General features: G+C 36.3%; 1 protein-coding gene across 1 annotated transcript; it reads right to left on the bottom strand.

Annotated features, from left to right (window-relative positions):
• Window positions 1–1,550: 1,550 nt before the first annotated feature.
• LOC141719617 (uncharacterized) lies at window positions 1,551–20,223 on the bottom strand. Its single transcript, XM_074521994.1, has 10 exons — window positions 19,502–20,223; window positions 18,770–18,989; window positions 18,461–18,667; window positions 18,113–18,355; window positions 16,951–17,185; window positions 16,662–16,846; window positions 16,454–16,555; window positions 15,886–16,274; window positions 1,892–2,078; window positions 1,551–1,727 (listed from the first exon to the last, which is right to left on the bottom strand). Exons 1-10 carry the CDS (start codon window positions 20,221–20,223, stop codon window positions 1,551–1,553), a joined length of 2,667 nt encoding a protein of 888 aa, XP_074378095.1.
• Between the last annotated feature and the right edge of the window lie 652 nt (window positions 20,224–20,875).

The following is a 20,875-nucleotide window of genomic DNA, read 5'->3' as shown; positions in this document are numbered from 1 at the left end:
ATGAATATGTCCCATTTAAAAAACCCATTTATAAATATATATCATTTATAATATTATTTATAAATATGTCCCATTTTCAAATTTTTTGATTATTTTAAGTTAATCATAGTTAATTTTACTATTTCACATTTTTAAATGACATGTTTAACCTTTACTTAAATATTATATTTAATATGTTACTATTTCAGTACCTTAAATAATTAGTTATTTAAATATCAATATTTTTATATTACTTTTTTGGGTTAAGCTATAGTAAGATTAATAATAAGGTTATGTCTAAGGTCACATGACAACATTATATCCCTACTTCCAAATCAACAAAAACTAACTGATTAACAACATATTTTATGATCATATCTTGCTACATGTAATAAAAATCTAACATATGACTGGATTTTTGGATGAAGAGGAGAGAGAAAAGATTGAGATAAAGAATTTTAAGTCACCCAATTATCACACTCAAGCTCTCACAAGAAAATTAATTCAAAAGTGTGAATCTATCATAATAATTAAATCTTATTGCCACGTATATTATATTATTGAGGACCTTTTAGTCAATTCAAGTACAAAAAATCTAATTAGTTACATGTATATGAATTATATAAGAGTTAATTTAAGCATGGAACATTTTTATAACTATTGAAAAAGATGAGATATATTTATAAAATAACTTAATAATTTGATATATATTATACAAATTCCCCTTTTTTAATGGTGGGTAAGGTTACGTTTATTACATCCTCTGTATTCTCGGGTTGTAAACTTGTAGCCCTAAAAAAATAAAAATCTCGGGTTGTTTATACGGGGAAATATTACACTCAGAAATAGAGGACATGATAAATATTAAGAACTGAACTCTGGATACTCAGTTTGAAAAATAAAAACTAATATATTATTCAACAACCTTGGCATAAATAGTCAATACAATAACTGAAATACCGAAGAAATAGCCCACGTTAAACAAACATGTCAACGTGTACAAGGAAAAACCGACTCTAAACTGAACTCTAAACTGGTCCTAAATAATAGGACTTATTAAATGAAACCAAACATAACTGAAATACCAAGATAGACTTGGTCAAACTCCTAAACTTGAGGGAACACATATTTCATACCCTCCCTTAAACTAAGCTTACTATTGTAAGTTAGTTTATCCGTTGCAGAACATATGCCCGGCATTGCTCGGAGCTTCTGAAATGAATCTTTCTTCAAGGGTTTGGTGAATATATCAGCCAATTGATCTTGTGTACCACAGTGCTCCAGCCTCACAACTCCATCATTGACTAAATTGCACAAGAAATGATACCGTACATCCACATGTTTGCTTCTGTTATAGAAAATTTGATTTACTGACAACTTAATAGCAGAAGTGTTGTCATACATAATATTAGTTACATTGTCTTCCAATCCATATTCTAGCTCCTGCAAAATTCTTCTCATCCAAATTACTTGACATGCACACATGGCAGCAACTATATATTCTGCCTTTGTTGTCGATAAGGCAACCACTAATTGCTTCTTTGATGACCACGCTACTGCTCCTCCATCCATCATAAATGTATAACCTGAAGTGCTCTTCCTTCTATCGACGTCCCCTGCATAATCACTATCCGTGTGAACACTTTCAATCCAGCTATGCCTCCTCGTTTGTACCAAATACTATAATCTAGAGTCCCCTTCAAGTATCTCAACGCTCTTTTGGCTGCCAAAAATGTAGCTTTGTAGGCCTGGACATATAACGACTTAAAAAACTTACAATAAATTTAAAGTATGATCGTATGTTGGTGAGATATGTAAGAATTCCAATAATATGCTTATAAAGAGTTTCATCTCCCTTTTCTCCATCTTCATCCAAATCTATCTTGCTACCTGGAATAACATGATTGCTTACTTCATTGCAGTCCTCCATACCAAAACGCCTCAGCAATTCGACTGCATACTTGTGTTGTGATATATGGATTTCTTTATATGTTTGCATCACCTCTATTTCAAGAAAGAGCCTCATTTTTCCAAGATCAGTCATATCAAATTCTCTTTGCATAGAACTCTTGAACTTTTGCATCATTAAATTATCATTGCTAGTATATATTAAATCATCTACATAAACGCTAACAATGAGAATCTTACCTTCTTCATTCTTCTTCAAGAAAAGAGTTTCCTCATTTTGACTCTTTTGAAAGCCTTCTTTAAGGAAATATTTCTCGATACGGCTGAACCATGTCCTTGATGCTTGTCTTAGGTCATACAATGCTTTGTGAAGCTTGTAAAATTTATGTTCACTTCCCTTAATCACATATCCCTTTGGTTGTTACACATATACATCCTCTTGCAACGTACCATGTAGAAATGCAGATTTAACATCAAGTTGGTGAATTTCCCAACCATTCTAAGCAGCCATGGCAACTATCATCCTTACTGTATCCATTCGTGTAACTGGTGCATATACCTCTGTGTAGTCCACCCCATATTTCTAAGAATACCCTTGTTAGATATATTTGATAATGTCATGGCTAATATAATTTATGTTTAGATTTCAGATCTTACTTAACAGGATAAATCAGTACTTAACCGTTGATCAGTACTTATACTGGAAGTCAGGACTTAAGGATATCAGTACTTATATTATCAGGAGATAATCATCAGAAGTTAGATATCAGAACTTAAGTGCTGAAGGACGATCAGATAAGGACAGTAGCTGATTAAAGGAAAGAAGATCAAGATAAACATAAGAAGAGATATGCATGAAGAAGGAGTTCCGTGAAGAATGGAATACTTGGAAGAAAAGATATCTGATTGATATATTTTAGGAAGCAAAATTATATTTCATATCAATTAGCGATTATCTTGTAATTGTGTAGTATATAAACACAGACATAGGGTTTACACTATAAGTGTTATCATATTCGAGAAGATTATTCATTGTAACCCTAGCAGCTCTCGTGATATTTGTTCATCACTGAGAGGTAACAGTTCCATACTGTAACAAAGTTTATTGTTTCAATAAAGTTTGTTTTCTGTTACTTAAGATATTAAAGTTCGATTTGATTGTATTATACACTGTATTCACCCCCTCTACAGTGTGTGTGACCTAACAAGTGGTATCAGAGCTTATCTGTTAACACACATACAGTTAAAGATCCAAACACAATCATGTCTGACACAGAAACTCCAACTAAGCCTACCAAAACTGAGGAACCACCAAAAACACAAATTCAGAGTCGGTATGAGACCATCAGAGTTCCCATACTGAGACCATCTGAATATCCCATATGGAAGGTAAGGATGACCATGTTCCTGGAAGCAACAGATCCAGAATACCTTGATAGAATCAAGGAAGGGGCTCACAAACCAACCAAGCTTGCTGTTGCAGTTGCAGGTGAAGCAGCAAAGACTGTACCAAAGGAAAGGAGTGATTATACTGCTGAAGATATAACATCAATTGCTAAGGATGCTAAGGTACGACACTTACTGCATAGTGCCATTGATAATGTAATGTCAAACAGGGTAATCAACTGCAAGACTGCTAAGGAGATATGGGATGCTCTGGAAACAAGGTGTCAGGGAACTGACACAATTAAGAAGAACAGGAAGACAATACTCACTCAAGAGTATGAACACTTTGACTCAAAGACTAATGAGTCATTGAATGATTTATATGATAGATTTGTCAAACTTTTGAATGATTTGTCATTGGTTGATAAAGAGTATGATCTTGAAGATTCAAACCTTAAATTCCTGTTAGCTCTTCCTAAATGTTGGGATTTGAAGGCAACAACAATAAGAGATAACTACAATCTTGATGAAACAACTCTTGATGAAATCTATGGAATGCTCAAGACTCATGAACTTGAGATGGAACAAAGAAGCAAGAGGAAAGGAGGAAAGTCAAGGACAGTTGCTCTTAAGGCTGAAGAAGAATCCCTCAAAGCAGCTTCCTCAAAGAAAGACAAGGGTAAAGCTCTTGTTATAAAGTCTGATACTGAGTCATCAAGTTCTGAAAGTGATGATGACTCAGATTCTGAAAGCTTGCCTGAGACTGATGCTGATGATGAAGCTGTATGCTCTTATGGTGAAAGGAATCACAAAGATTGCATACAGGAAGTTCAGGAAGGGAAAGAAGTTTTCCAGGAAAGGCATAAGTTCTGATAAGAAGAATTTCAGAAGATCTGAAGGCAGAGGAGGAAAGTCTGACAGAGGAGATTATACCAATGTTAAATGCTATAACTGTGGTGAGAAAGGCCACATATCTCCTGATTGCAAAAAGGTAAAGGGTGACAAAGGCAAGGCTCTTGTCACAAAGCAGAAAAGCTGGACAGACACCTCAGACTCTGAAAGTGAGGAGAACTATGCATTAATGGCAAATGCTGATAAAGAATGTGCTGAGAGCAGTTCTAAAGCTGCTGAAACAAAGGTACCTCAGACTACTTATGCTTTTCATACTGATGATATTAATGAGTTGAGAAGATATCTTAAAACCATGTTTGTTAGTTATATAGATCAAACTTTAACATGTGAAAGATTAACTTCTGAAAATCTTGCTTTTAAGAAAAGAAATGATTTCTTAGAAAAAGAGTTAGTCATATTTCATCAAACTCAGAAGGATAGAGATGATGCTTTCTATGTTAGGGATGAAGTGCTAAAAATGAATGAATCTCTAAAAACTGAGTTAGAAAAGGAAAGAGAGATTATCAGAACTTGGATTAATTCTTGCAAAACAACTCAAAATTTGCTAAGTAGTGGAAACTGGAAAGAGGGCTTAGGTTATGGAGAGGATAAGAATGATAAAGGAACTGAAGAAATTAAGCCTGTTGTTAAGCAAAAGCCAAAGTTAAAACCTGTTAAGTTTGTAACTGTAAAGTCTGAAAATGAGAAATCAGAAGTTAAAGAGGAATTAACTTCTGACAAACTATAACAGGAAAAGACAGCTGAAGTAAACATAGGCTTAATGACAAAGAAGCAGCTTAAGCATAAGCTGAAAGATGTTAAGAATGCAAACAAGGTAAAATCACCTAGGAAAAATAGGAATGGAAAGGAAGGTGTGAATAAAAGCAATAATTATAAACTTGTTCCTGATGCTCCTAGGAAAATATGTCATAACTGTGGAAGTTCTAATCATCTGGCTTCTTTTTGCAGGAAGAATAAGAATATTAACTCCTTACCTTCAAAATCAGGAGTTAAGAGTCAGTCTGTTAGATACAAACCACAAAATCCTTGTTTTCATTGTGGTAGTTTATGGCATTCCATTTATACTTGTAAGGAATATCATAGTTTGTACTATGATTATTATCAAATAAAACCTTCTTTGAAGAAAGTTTCCATTGTTCCTTCTAGTGTAAATTCTGATTCAAAGTCTGATAATGTAAGTTCTGAAAAGAAAAATGTTAACATAAACTCTGATGCTAAATCCGCTGCAAATGTTAACAAACTTAATAAGACCAAAGGATCCAAGCAAGTCTGGGTCCTTAAAACTAATAATTAGTGGTCTTTGTAATTGCAGGGCAACAGGAAAAATATTCTAGTTCTGGACAGTGGATGTTCAGGACATATGACTGGAAATAAGGCCCTGCTATCAGACTTTGTGGAGAAAGCTGGCCCAAGTGTTTCCTATGGAGATGGCAACATTGGAAAAACATTGGGATATGGCAATATCAATCTTGGGAATGTCATAATTAAAGATGTAGCTCTAGTCTCAGGACTTAAACACAATCTGCTGAGTATAAGTCAAATCTGTGACAAAGGTTATCATGTTGATTTTTTTGAAGAACACTGTGAAATTGTGAGTAAATCTAAAGGCAAAGTTGTTCTGAAAGGATACAGGCGTGGTAACATTTATGAAGCTAAGCTTTCAACAAGTACTGATGGTTCTGCAATCTGTCTGATGAGTAGAGCATCAATTGAAGAAAGCTGGAATTGGCACAAGAAACTCTCTCATTTAAATTTCAATAATATAAATGAACTGGTCAAGAAAGATCTTGTGAGAGGATTGCCAAAGTCAGTATTTGCTCCTGATGGTCTTTGTGATTCATGTCAGAAGGCCAAACAAAGAAAATCTTCATTCAAGAGCAAGACTGAATCATCAATTCTTGAGCCTTATCATCTATTACATGTTGATCTATTTGGTCCAGTGAATGTCATGTCTTGCAAAGAAGAAGTATGCGTTGGTCATAGTGGATGAGTTCACCAGATACACATGGGTGTATTTCTTGCACACAAAAAGTGAAACTGCATCTATCTTGATTGATCATGTCAAACATCTGGATAAATTGCTCAAAGATTCTGTGAAAATCTTAAGGAGTGATAATGACACTGAGTTCAAGAATTTTTATGATGGAAGAGTTCTGCAAAAACCATGGAATAAAGCAGGAATTTTCTGCTCCTGGAACTCTACAGCAAAATGGAGTTGTTGAAAGGAAGAATAGAACTCTCATTGAAGCTGCACGTACAATGCTTGAAGAAGCAAAGCTTCCAACCTATTTCTGGGCTGAAGATGTGCAGACTGCTTGTTTTACTCAAAATGCAACACTTATTAACAAGCATGGAAAAACACCATATGAGATGGTGAAGAAAAAGAAGCCAAATCTGAAGTACTTTCATGTATTTGGATGCAAGTGTTTTGTTCTCAAGACTCATCCTGAACAGCTATCCAAGTTTGATCTAAAAGCTGATGAAGGAATCTTTGTTGGATATCCACTTTCCATAAAAGCCTTCAGAGTCTATAATTTGAGAACAAAAGTGGTCATGGAATCTATCAATGTCTCTTTTGATGATAAGAAGATTACTGGTCTTGAAGATTTCATTGATCATGATCAGCTGAGATTTGAAAATGAAGACTCAAATTCTGATACTGAAAATCCTGACAGTCTAAGTCCTGATACTGTAAACTCTGATGGATTAAACTCTGATTTTATTGAAATTGTGGTGACTACGTCAAAGGAAGATGCACCAATGCAGGGGGAGCATACTCAAGATCCAACCACATCTCAAGAAACATCAGAACATACATCTGGCTCTTCAAGTTCTGATTCGTCAAGTTCTGATAAGCCAAGTTCTGATAGTGCTGAAAATCTAAATTCTGAAGAATCCAACTCAGAGAGCATAGTTTCAGGGGGAGCATCAGAAAATGAAAATGAAGACAGCATGGATCACGGGGGAGCATCCAGTTCTAGAGAAAACCTTCCATCTGCAAGGAAGTGGACAAAGTCACATACACCTGATTTGATAATTGGAAATCCTGATGCAGGTGTCAGAACTAGAACAGGTACTTCAAATGAATGTCTTTACAATTCTTTTCTCTCTCAGACTGAGCCAAAGAAAGTGGAAGAAGCTCTTCAAGATGCTGATTGGGTGCAAGCAATGCAGGAAGAGTTAAATGAGTTTGAAAGAAACAAAGTTTGGACCCTAGTGCCAAGACCAAAGAATAGATCTGTTGTTGGTACAAAGTGGGTATTCAGAAACAAAACTGACAGTGATGGCATAATTACAAGGAATAAGGCAAGGTTGGTTGCAAAAGGATATTCTCAACAGGAGGGAATTGACTATGATGAAACATTTGCACCGGTTGCTAGGTTAGAAGCCATAAGGATATTTTTGGCTTATGCTGCTCACAAAAAATTTACTGTCTTTCAAATGGATGTGAAAAGTGCTTTTCTCAATGGAGAATTAGAGGAGGAAGTATATGTTGAACAACCTCCAGGATTTGTAGATTCCAAATATCCAGATTATGTCTACAGGCTTGATAAAGCACTTTATGGACTTAAGCAAGCTCCTAGAGCATGGTATGAGACTTTAGCTCAGTTTCTTCTAGAAAGTGGATTCAACAGAGGAACAATAGACAAAACACTGCTCTACCTCAACCGTGGAAAGGACTTACTTCTCGTCCAGATTTATGTTGATGATATCATTTTTGGGTCTACAAATGACAGACTTTGCAAGAAGTTTGCCAAACTGATGCAGTCAAGATATCAGATGAGTATGATGGGGGAACTTAGCTATTTTCTGGGCCTTCAAGTCAAGCAGAATGAAGAAGGCACTTTTATTTGTCAAACTAAGTACACTAGAAACTTTCTAAAGAAATTCAGAATGCAAGATTGTTCAAGTGCATCCACTCCCATGGCCACTGCAACAAAACTGGATAAGGATACTGGTAAATCAGTAGATATTACTGATTACAGAGGTATGATTGGCTCTCTACTCTATCTAACTGCTAGTAGACCTGATATCATGTATGCTACCTGTCTTTGTGCAAGATTTCAAGCAGATCCAAGAGAACCTCACTTAACAGCTGTGAAAAGAATCTTTAAGTATCTTAAAGGAACAGCTGATCTGGGATTGTGGTATCCTAGAGAATCAGATTTTAAACTAATAGGTTACTCAGATGCAGATTTTGCAGGTTGCAAAATTGACAGGAAAAGCACAAGTGGAAGCTGCCAATTTCTTGGAGGCAGATTGGTTTCTTGGTTCAGCAAGAAACAAAAGTCAATTTCCACATCAACTGCAGAAGCAGAGTATATTGCTGCAGGAAGCTGTTGTGCACGGATTCTTTGGATGAAGAATCAGTTACTAGATTATGGGTTAACTTATTTCAAAATCCCTATTTACTGTGATAATCAAAGTGCTATTGCTATGACAGGTAATCCAGTTCAACACTCTATGACAAAGCACATCAGCATCAGGTACCACTTCATAAGGGAACATGTGGATGAAGGTACAGTGGAATTGCACTTTGTTCCAACAGATCAACAACTAGCAGATATCTTCACAAAACCACTATGTGAAGCCACTTTTACAAGATTGGTAAATGAACTTGGAATGGTTTCAGGTTTTTTTTCTAAATCTGTCTAGTTTTGTTCTGTATCATTAGACTTTATGATCAGTATTTACAGAATGTAATCTCTTTGTGTATTCTGTGATTAATTGAAATATGCGTTCAAGTACTGATTGTTGTCTGATATATGTTTCTAAACTCTGATAAGTGATATGTCTGTTTAAGTAACTATTCAATCCTATGAGGATAACTGTGCTATATACTGACCTAGTAGTCTTCAATAAACAGATGATCCCATATAAGAAGTAATTATTTCTGTGGAAATCTTATGTCACAAGCAAATTCTGATAATTGAGCTTAGTTGAGTTTACTTTGTTTATCTTATTACTAAGTCACAAATTAAAATAATGCTACTCATCTGTTAAGTTCTGATACTAGTAAAACTGCTGAATGTACTAAGTGCTGATAAACCTCACTTATCAAAAGAAAAAGCAAAAAGGATCAAAGAATAAAATCAGGTACTCCTTTGAGATCTAGAGTAAAAAAGTGGAAGGGACGACCCAAGCGCATTGCTGGTATTAAGTAAATATGCATTAAAAAAAGCAAAATATTTTCTTGGTGACTTTTCACACTCTATGATTACTGGAGAAATACTCTGATAATAGCATAAATTCTGATAAGCAGTCATGACTCACTTACACTGAGAAGCCACTGTAAAATAGAATTTAAAAATATGCATAAAATTAGCACAAAACAGCTGAGGTGGACTCAAGCATGAACTCATTCATCAGTAGGTATTCAGGATAATGACAGCTCTTTAGCACAATTTTAGTTATGCCTTATTTCTAATATGTAATGAAGTGAATCAGACTTTACTCCTTGTCTGGAATTTAGCTTAATGCACACACTAATCACTTCATCTGAATGATGAAAATTACTGTGGTGGTCTATGTTGTTTTAGATAAACAGTCATTGTGTCATTTTGCACTAACTCTGAGGACAAGTTCTGGTTGCATATTCAGATGATTAAGTTCTGAAGAGTATAACTCAGAACTTGTATGAGGATTTACTTAGATAGGCATTCCTTTTTCGAGTTAAGAAATTATGTTCTGATGACTGTTAAGTTCTGATATAAGTCTAAGTTCTGATATTACAGTCTAATTCTTTACTTGGCTTATCTGTGGATAAAATTTAATAACAGTCTCGGTTCAAACTAGAATATGTTGAAGTGGAAGATTAATAGTCATTATGGTTAGGGTTAATGGTATTCGTACTTGAACAGTCCACTTTTACTTGTTTCTTGTGCGCATTAAACCATTTTTTTCTCCTTCCAATGAATGTTATTCTTTTTCAAAGTCTGGGGAGACGAGGTAGAACTAATTCTACCTGTCAGCATTAAATACTTTTACGTCTCCTGACATTCTCTTGCCTATATAAGCAGCCACTTCACATCAGCCTTCCCATCAAATTCTTTCTCACAAACTTACCTTCATACTTTTCTTTCAAAAATGCAATGGTCAGATACAACATGTTTTTGAACTACCAAAACTTCAATATGGAGCTAAGCTGTGCCGACTGGCAGCAGGAATGGCACATCACGGCCATTCCTGAGGAGATATGAGACTCTGTCCCACAGGAGATACTGACCCACCTCTTGTTCTTCTATATGGACTACCATTGCCATCTGGAGCGATTGGAGGATGAAAGGCTGGAAGCTCTCCGCCAGCAAGAGCGAATCATCCGACTCGCCATTCTGTTTGTCGAGAGTAGGAAGAAGAAATGATTTAATCTCGTCTTCTTCCTATTTTTCTTCATCATCAGCTTTGTCAGGCTTCTTAGCTAGGACTAAGGCTGTTGATGTTAGGTTTAGTAGCTTAGGGAAATCTTGTATAAGTACTGATGTAATTTCAATTTCATGAATGTATTCTCTTGATATATTAATGAAATTTGTTTTTGCTTCAAGATTTTATCTCTAAGTTATTTTGTAATGTATTGATAAATCCTGATAATTATTCATATTCTGATGACCATATAAATTCTGTTTTAATTTAAGTTCTGATTTTCCTTTATCAGTACTTACTCATATAATTTATCTTGGTCACTTTCCCTTGATTTCTTTTCAGAATATTAATGTTGCAGTGAAAATTAATTAAATAAGTGGGAACAGTTTCAATTTTGAATTAAAACTGTTTCACCTTGATTAATGGAATATCTGGGTAAGTGGAACAGTTTTTCCTTGAAAACAGGCAAGTGGGCAAGTAATGATTATTGTTTTCTCGCGCCCAGTAACTATCCGTTATTACTGCATGTCTGACAGGTGTCCAACGGTAACATTTTTTTTCCAGAGTATAAGTACGACAGAGAGAGGATTTCTTTAATCTTTTATTTCCTTCATATTTTTTTCTCTCTACTTGCTTTTACTCTCTTACTCTTTTCTTCTCACGTTGGTTTTTCATACAGACATTTTATCAAACACCTAACAGGCACTTTTGAATCTCAATTTTTCACATGGCACCTAAGGATTTAATCATTGATGGAGCTAAGTTTGTTCTAAACAACTATGCTGCAATTCTTGATCATGCTGAAGCTCCATCTGAATTGCATTTTGTGCAAGATCTTCTTGCACACAGTGAGATTGGGTATGCATTAACCCAGCCTTCAGTCTTTTCGAGCCAACAAGTTCTGACGTTTTGGCGGACTGGACACTTTGATGATGGTGGTAAACATGGCACTCCCAGTATTGTTTTCGAAGTGGGTGATTCATCTTATGCAGTTACTCCTGGTACAATACGCAAGGCTCTACATCTCCCAGAAGGTTGTACTTTTTCAATTCCAGAAGAATCAGCTCTTGAGGAGTTAATGGCAAATTTGGGGTATGAACAGAGTTTGGAAAAACTTGGGCAGTTGAAACGGGCTCATATCAGAAGAGAATGGAGCTTCTTCTTCGACTGCATCACCAAAGCTTTTGGGAACAAATGTTCGAATTTTGATGTTATCCCAATTCTGAGTCAGCACATCGGGTATGCTATTATCAATCAAACTCATTTTGATTTTGCAACTGGTATAATTGGTTTTATTGGGGATAGGATGACAGAGGATAGGAATGTTGTCTATTTTGCTAGATTCTGTCAACTTATTTATACTTTTTGCACTGATGAACCTCAATTAGTCAGTTCCTCAACCCCGCCTTTTAAAGTTGCAAAACGCTACTTTAATGACCTGGTAAATGCTGACACTAAGAAATCAGTGGTTAGACCATTACAGATTCCTCAGTCTGTAAAACAGATCCTAGTAAATGATGATCCTGCTACTTATAGATCTGTTTACTCTGATGTCCAACCAACAACAAACACCCAAAAATCATCATCTTCAGCACCTACCACTCATTCTACTCAACCTACCCTCATGACATATCTCAAATCCTATCTCTTCACTTCACAGACTGATCAACCCTCATCCTCAGCACCTACTGTGAAGCATTCATCCTCCAAGCCAAAGAGGACAAAGACTGTTCCTCAAACACCTCAAAAGAGAAGGAGGATTGCCTTGAGAGATGAATCTGATACTGAGGACCAGGTTCCTTCTTCAGAACCTGTTGTATGTGAAGCTGAGAAAAAGACTTCTCAGAAGGATTCTGGAATTGGGGGATCTAGGCTTCTCAAAAGGCTTAGAAGAATGACAGTTCCTGAAACTCCCAAGGAATCCAAATCAACAAAGAGATACAAGAAACAGAGGGCAAAAAGGCCAGTTTCAGATGCTGAAGAGGAAGCAGCTAAGGAAGGGGATCAGGAATCTCTGATCTCACAAGACAAGGAATTTGCTCCAGTCACTTCTTCTCCATCAACTCCATCTAAGGAAGCTGTTTCTGAAAAGGCTACCACACCATCTGTGTCTCCTGTTGATCCAGGCACAAGTGCTGATATTGATGTTCAAAACTTGGTTGTGCCTGAAGTAATTCTCTTAGAAGCTCCAACAGCAACTAATCCTTCAACAACACCTGTTACTGATGCTGTTCAAACTCCAGAGTTATCAACAACACCTTCTCTGCATCATGATGCTGATGATCAGACTTTAGGTGAGCATCAGGATATGGCTGTTGATCAGAACTTAGAACCAGATCAGCAATTAGAGGATGCTGAAGCCTCCATTGCTACTCACACTGTTGTCTTATCAGAAGATATTGAATCTTTAAGTTCTGATGCTGCAAATGCTGGAGATACTGGTGATGCTGCTCCAACTGCAGATACTGATGCAGCAGGTCCTTCAGGACATGCTCCTCAACAGACTATTCTAAAGTCTGAACTGGTTAAGAAGTTTGTTACCGGAGAAGCACCAGTACCTTGGAGTGAAACTCCTGCAGGACAGAAGTGGACTAAGGAATGGAACTCAGTTTCATGTGTTCCAACTGGAAAGCATCTTGCTGAGCACTTGACTAAAGCTGATGAAATGTTAAATTCTGATGATTTCAAAACCCAGCTTAGAGTCACTGCATTGAGTACTAAACATCTAAAAGGTCTTCACTCAACTACTCATGCAGAGCTACACAAGATTCAGGAAGAATTTATCAAACAGGAACAAGTTTGGAAAATTGATAAGAAAAAGTTCTTCCAACCTACCATTGTCAGGATTGCTTATATTGAGAAGACTCAAGATCATCAACAAGCTCAGATTGATGATATTCTGACAAATCAAGCTTCTCAGCAATCACAACTGACTAAAATCCAGACCTCAGTGGAATTGCTTATCTCTCTTCTACTACCTGCTGATGCCAAAAAGGGGGAGAAAGTAATTAAGTCCAAATGCAAGACTGACAAGACACTGAAAGGGAAGGATGATGAAAAAGATGATCAAGGAAACCCTGGAATGGGTAGAGGTCATAGTCAAGGTAGAAGATTCACATCAAGAAAAGCTGAAATCACAAGTCGCAGGACAAGTTCTGATACTGGGAAAAGAATAAGTTCTGCTGCTGGTAAAAGGATAAGTTCTGATGAACTTTTAGATCTTGATGAGGAAATGTCAAGACAGTTATTTCTTCAGGAAAATCCAGGAATGGACTTGGAAAGTTTAATGGAAGAAGAAGCCAGGCTTAAATCAGAGAAAGTCACATCTAAATCTGAAGCTTCTGGTAAAAAGCCACTTCCAAAACTCAAAGGCATTGTGATCAAAGAAAGGACACATTCTGAAGCAACATTGGCTAGATCACAACCACAGATAGATCCAAGATCCAAGGGTAAAGAAAAGGTTGGTGAACCTATCAAGGTTTATGTGCCTCCAGAGGATGAAGAAATTACTGATGAAAAGGATAATCTTGCTCTAACTTCAAGAAAAATTCTTAAAACAACCTCTGACATGGCTCAAGTTGTTCAGAGTCAAGAAATTGTAAGTTCTGATATTCAGAAGAAGCAAGTAACCTCTGACATAGCTCAAGTTAACTTGATATCAGAAGATAGACCAAAGACACTCCTACCAGGATTCACTAAAGCAAAACAGACTCAACCTTTGAAGACTACTGCAAGTGGTTTTGAAGCAAGAGTAGTTACTGGAAAGGAAGCAAGAGATAAAACTGGATTGGGAAGTGCTGATGAAAGAAGAATACATAACACTACCAATGATCCAACTTCCTTGAGTGAACCAGGTATTGGAGCAACTCCTGAGAGATTGAATCAATTGGAATCTGTACAGATGGTTTACCAAACCTACTTGAAAGAATACATCATGTTGTATTTCATGACAGATGGTAGGGTTTATCATATAAGACAAAATGTCATTCCATTGAAGTATTTAGAAGAATTGGAGCATGTACTATTCTTACTTCAAGTGGATGACAGAATAACAGGAACTGCTGCAAACTATTTGAAAGAACAGATTCAGAGACAGAAAAGGCTTTATTCTGTTAAGTCTGACAGCACATACGTTCCAAAGTACAGAGATCACAATGGTGATATAGTTGAAATGAAGCCCAACACTGCTAAGATTATAACTACCTTTCTGGGGTACAGGGCTGTTGAATTCAATCTTGAGTCTGATAAAGCATATTTGATCAGACTGGATCAGGATATAAGAAAAGCAAAGATCAATGATCTCAGAGCTATAATCTTTCAAATTGGTGAAGATACTGCAGAGCTTAAAGATGCCAAAAGGAGAATGATTGATGAACTTAGATATGCTGAGAGATGTTTGTTGAAGAACTATCTCAGAACAACTCCTGACATCAGAGAGATCAGATGATGAAGCCAAGTCGAAGATCTACAACTGCTTAAATTCTGATATTTGTACAGACTGAAGTTGTTATCAGAAGTTGAATATTGGTAAAGTTTTAAGGACTGTAAGTTATAGTTATCTAGTCTAATTCTCATGCATTTGTAATTAATATTTTTGACATCATCAAATATCTGTTAAACTTGTATATTATGCTAATTTACAAGTTGGGGGAGATTGTTAGATATGTTTGATAATGTCATGGCTAATATAATTTATGTTTAGATTTCAGATCTTACTTAACAGGATAAATCAGTACTTAACCGTTGATCAGTACTTATACTGGAAGTCAGGACTTAAGGATATCAGTACTTATATTATCAGGAGATAATCATCAGAAGTTAGATATCAGAACTTAAGTGCTGAAGGACGATCAGATAAGGTCAGTAGCTGATTAAAGGAAAGAAGATCAAGATAAACATAAGAAGATATATGCATGAAGAAGGAGTTCCGTGAAGAATGGAATACTTGGAAGAAAAGATATCTGATTGATATATTTTAGGAAGCAGAATTATATTCCATATCAATTAGCGATTATCTTGTAACTGTGTAGTATATAAACATAGACATAGGGTTTACACTATAAGTATTATCATATTCGAGAAGATTATTCATTGTAACCCTAGCAGCTCTCGTGATATTTGTTCATCACTGAGAGGTAACAGTTCCATACTGTAACAGAGTTTATTATTTCAATAAAGTTTGTTTTCTGTTACTTAAAATATTAAAGTTCGATTTGATTGTATTATACACTGTATTCACCCCCTCTACAGTGTGTGTGACCTAACAACCCTTTTGCTACTAAACGCGCCTTGAGCTTGTCTACTTCTCCGTGTTCATTGATTTTGGTCTTGTAGACCCACCTCACACCAATGCACTTAGCCCCTTTAGGTAGACTGGTCAACTCCCATGTATGATTCTTGTTGATTGCATCTATCTCTACATCCATAGCTTCTATCCATAGTTTACTTGTCACAGCTTCCTCGAATGTTGATGGATCAGTTGCTTCAAGGCTTTCAATTTCTGCCATATTTACCTCAATTTCTTCTTCGGAGAGATCATCACCATTGAAATAATCACTGAGATAAGCCGGAACTTTTCTGATCCTTCCTTCCCTTGAACCTGCACCTCCAATAACATTTTCGCCTTCTTTATTTCCTTCATCTTCAATTATGTTCTCACTTGTGTTACGAGCAGTCTTACCGCCATCACTACTCAAAGCATTTTCATCATTCTCATCAACACTCCATACCTGATCAGTCCATATTTGTTCTTCGTAACTCTTCCCCCATTCCCATTCTCTATTTTCCTCAAACTCAACATCTTTACTAAAAGAAATTCTATTTGTTTTTGGATCAAATAACCTATACCCCTTTGACTCTTCACTCCATCCCAATAAAATACAAACATAGCTTTTTTTGTCGAGCTTACCTCTTTTGGCTTCTGGTATGTGTACATGAGCAAGGCATCCCCAAGTTCAGAAGTGTTCAACTGAAGGCTTTTCTCCGCTCCATACTTCTTGAGGTGTAAAATCTTTTATGGCCAATGTAGGGCTTCTATTAAGGACATAAAATGTCCAAATCACTGCTTCTGCCCAAAAAACTTTAGGCACCTTCTTTGCTATAAGTATAGATCAGACCATATTCATGACCGTCCTATTTTTGCGCTCAGCTACACCGTTCTGCTGCGATGTGTAGGCGGTAGTAAGTTGCCTCTGAATGCCATGCTCTTTACAAAAATTATTGAAGTCGTCGGAGGTGAACTCACCACTTCTATCAGTTCTTAAGCATTTAATCTGCCCACTTGATTTCTTTTCAACAAAATCTTGAAAGTCTTGAAATAACTTAGTGCCTCAAATTTCTCAGCAAGTAAATATGGCCATGCTTTACGACTAAAATCATCAATAAAAAACAAAATATATCTCTTACCGCTGCTTGAGGCTGGGCTGATTGGTCCACATATGTCTGAATGAATTAGCTCAAGAACCTCCTTTGCTCTCCACATACTCTGTTTTGGAATTGCCTTCCTTTGTTGCTTACCTTCAAAACAATCGACGCATGTCTTGGTTGTGTCTTCAATCCGTGGCAGACCTATCACCATCTTGTTATCATGAAGTATTTTCAAACCTCTATAGCTTAAGTGTCCATTTCGTTCATGCCATAACTGAGATTGGTTCACAGAACTTAAGTGCAAGCAATTCTCAGTGTGTGTAATTGGAGAGGATCTTGCTGAAAGTATAAACATTCTATTCATACTCATTTCACTTTTAACTAATAGTCCTTTCTCTGGATGATATATTTTGCACATACCCCCTTGTATAAGTATAGCCAAACCCTTTGTTAGGGGGAACACACACAAGTATAAAACCAAACAAACAATGCAAAACACACACTCAATATATGACGCGGAAATACCCACGTCCCAACTTGTATTATTAATCAAAACAATTATCAATAATACAATCAATCTCACCAAACGGTATTCACTCAAGCGATACTTAAGTCAAACAATACTCAAGCATACATCAAAACAATAACATGACTATGTATATATAGCCATCACAAACTTAGCCAACAAAACATACCTAATCTGATTACAATAATAATTGTCTACCCATACAATTATTACCCATTCCCATTATAATAATAATTGTCAACACATACAATTATTACCCAACTCAATTATGATAATAATTGTCTACCCATACAATTATTACCCAATTCAATTATGTTTTCTATCACCAAGACCATACTACCTATTGGGTTTAACCCCAACAATCCTCCCCTTCAACCCAATATGATTTCATGCACAACCGAATTAACGGTCACCATCAAGCCATCGACGTCGATCGCCCAATACCTCCCCTCGAACAATAACCCCTCCTTCTAGTACAAAAAGATTTCTCTTATCTTTTCGACCTTTGAGTATCTCTAAATCTCCTTTAGTGACTTTCAACATAATGTTCTTCATCATAACAATATATCCCAAATCAACTAATTTACCCAACGAAATCAGATTTCGATTTAACTCCGGTATGTATCTTACTTGAGTTAACTTCTGAACACGACCGTTATGATGTTTCATTGTTACCTCACCAATGCCAGCAACCTTTACCGTTTTACCGTTCGGTAAAGTTACAATCTTTCCCTCACACTTTTTATAGGACGAGAACCACTCCCTCCTACCACATATGTGATGAGAACATCCCGAGTCAAACACCCATTCTTCTTTTGATCCCTTCTCTTCTTGAACCAAAAGAACATCTTCATCAGCTTCTACAAGCGAAACACTACCCCCTCGATTTTTCTTCAACTCTCTCAAGTCTTCTCTTGCCTTTGGACACATAAATTGTATATGACACAATTCCTCACAATAAAAACACCTGATATTAGGGTTATGTTTCTTAGCATACTTCTTTTCCGTGTCACGCGAACGTACCACAAATGCACTTCCATCAGATGTGTCACTCGATTCTTGTTTCATCAATCTTTCGGCCTCCAGAAGAACAACAATAGTCTCATCCAAATCTAACTTCGTTTTCCCAACCAATAAAGAAGTCATCACAGTATTATGCTTCTTTGGTAGAGACACTAGTAGTAGAACAGCTTTGTCCTCATCCTTTAATTTTTCATCCAAATTATTTAGCTGGTTGATTAAGCCATTAAAACGATTCAGATGATCTCTTAAATCTCCGTCTTCTTCCATCTTGAGCCCAAACAAATCTTTCTTGAGAAACAACTTGTTGGCCAAAGACTTTGAGTGATAAGTCTTCGTTAACTTCTCCCACAAATTCTTGGGATTGTCCTCTTCAAGAACATCATACTTGATTTCCGGTGCAAGGGCCAACCGGATCGTTGATGCCGCACGTAACTTCATGTCTCCCCACTTTGTATCATCAACTTCAGTAGGCTTCTTCCCTCCGAGAGTCGCATATAACCCTCGTTGAATTAACAGATCTTTTACCGTACTTTGTCACAAGGTAAAATTGTTTCTTCCATTAAACAATTCAATTTCAAATCCCCCAACCTTCTCCATCATGAACCTTGGCTCTTGATACCAATTATTAGGGGGAACACACACAAGTATAGAACCAAACAAACAATGCAAAACACACACTCAATATATGACGCAGAAAAACTCACGTCCCAACTTGTATTATTAATCAAAACAATTATCAATAATACAATTAATCTCACCAAACGGTATTCACTCAAGCGATACTTAAGTCAAACAATACTCAAGCATACATCAAAACAATAACATGACTATGTATATATAGCCATCACAAACTTAGCCAACAAAACATACCTAATCTGATTACAATAATAATTGTCTACCCATACAATTATTACCCATTCCCATTATAATAATAATTGTCAACACATACAATTATTACCCAACTCAATTATGATAATAATTGTCTACCCATACAATTATTACCCAATTCAATTATGTTTTCTATCACCAAGACCATACTACCTATTGGGTTTAACCCCAACACCCTTTTCTTGTAGTTGTCCCAAACTCAAAAGATTTTTTTTAAGCTCAATAACGTAGTAAACCTCAGTAATTGTGGACATCATGTCATTTAAAGGAAGCTTAATGCTCCCTTTTCCTACTACTTTCATCCTTGTATTGTTTCCAAGCTTTACTGAATGTCTAAAATTTTCGTTTAGGCTTGAGAACAATTCCTTGTCTCCGCTCATGTGATTTGAACAACCAGAGTCCAAAAACCAAACATCATATTTCTTTTCCCGCACATCCTCGACCTGATCCATCAATAAAAGTTCCTCTTCTTCCTTACTTTCCACATAACTGGCTTGCTTATTCCACTTTGGACATTCATACTGATAGTATCCAATATTATGACACTTAAAACACTCAACAATTGCTTTGTTGAATGCTTGTCTGCTTCTACCACCTCTGCGGTCTCTTGCTGCAAATCCCCTGCCTCTGACGGTTCTTTCCTCGTAACTGACCTTTAAAACTTGTTCTTCACCACCAACTTTCTTAAATTTCTGCTCATGAACCAAAAGTGAGCTTTGTAAAGCATCAACCGAAAGTGAATCAATGTCCTTTGATTCTTCAATTGAACACACAACATAATTAAACTTCTCGATTAGAGTACGCAAAATCTTCTCGACAATCTTCACATCCGACATATCTTCACCACAATTTCTCATATCATTGGCCACCACCATCACTCTGCCGAATTAATCAGAAACTGTTTCACTTGGCTTCATTGCTAATAACTCAAAATCTCTGCGAAGGGTTTGCAATTGAGCACGCCTTACTCAAGCATTTCCTTGATATTTCATCTTCATAGATACCCACAACTGCTTAGCTGAACATTTTCTTGATATTTCACCTTCATAGAATCCCACAACTGCTTAGTTGTATCCTTCTGGGTAATCGTTCTCAAGATGGACCAGTCAATATAATTAAAAAGGTATTTCTTAGATTTTAAATCCTTCAACTTCATATCTTCAACAGACTTCCGCTTCGCTGCTGTTAACTCTTCTTTCTCCTTTTCTGTTGGCTCCGTGTAACCATCCTGAACAACACTCCAATACTCCTTTGACCTAAAGAGGTTTTCCATGAGCATACTCCAGTGATCATAATCTCCATCAAACTTCAGAATACATGGTTGTGACGAACTGTTTCCCTCAGCCATATTCACTCACACTCTCGACTATTTCACTCACACTCTCAACTATTTCACTTACTCACAGAACCACCGATTAGCATGATGGCTCTGATACCATTTGATAAATATTAAAAACTAAACTCTAAATAACTTAATTTGTAAAATAAAAACTGATTATATTATTCAATAGCCTTAACATAAATAGC

Source organism: Apium graveolens, chromosome 4 (assembly GCF_009905375.1).
Source record: "Apium graveolens cultivar Ventura chromosome 4, ASM990537v1, whole genome shotgun sequence".
NCBI classification, from domain to species: domain Eukaryota; kingdom Viridiplantae; phylum Streptophyta; class Magnoliopsida; order Apiales; family Apiaceae; genus Apium; species Apium graveolens.
The sequence above is the reverse complement of the archived record's forward strand: the minus strand, read 5'-3'. Positions and strand labels throughout refer to the sequence as shown.

Coding starts and splice junctions, on each gene's coding strand:
- LOC141719617 (XM_074521994.1), bottom strand. CDS start 20,223: ATGGTGGTGGCCAATGATATGAGAAATTGTGGTGAAGATATGTCGGAT. Junction 16,847..16,950: donor CAGCCCAGCCTCAAGCAGCG/GTAAGAGATATA, acceptor AAGACTTTCAAG/ATTTTGTTGAAAAGAAATCA. Junction 1,728..1,891: donor GTATGGAGGACTGCAATGAA/GTAAGCAATCAT, acceptor TTATATGTCCAG/GCCTACAAAGCTACATTTTT.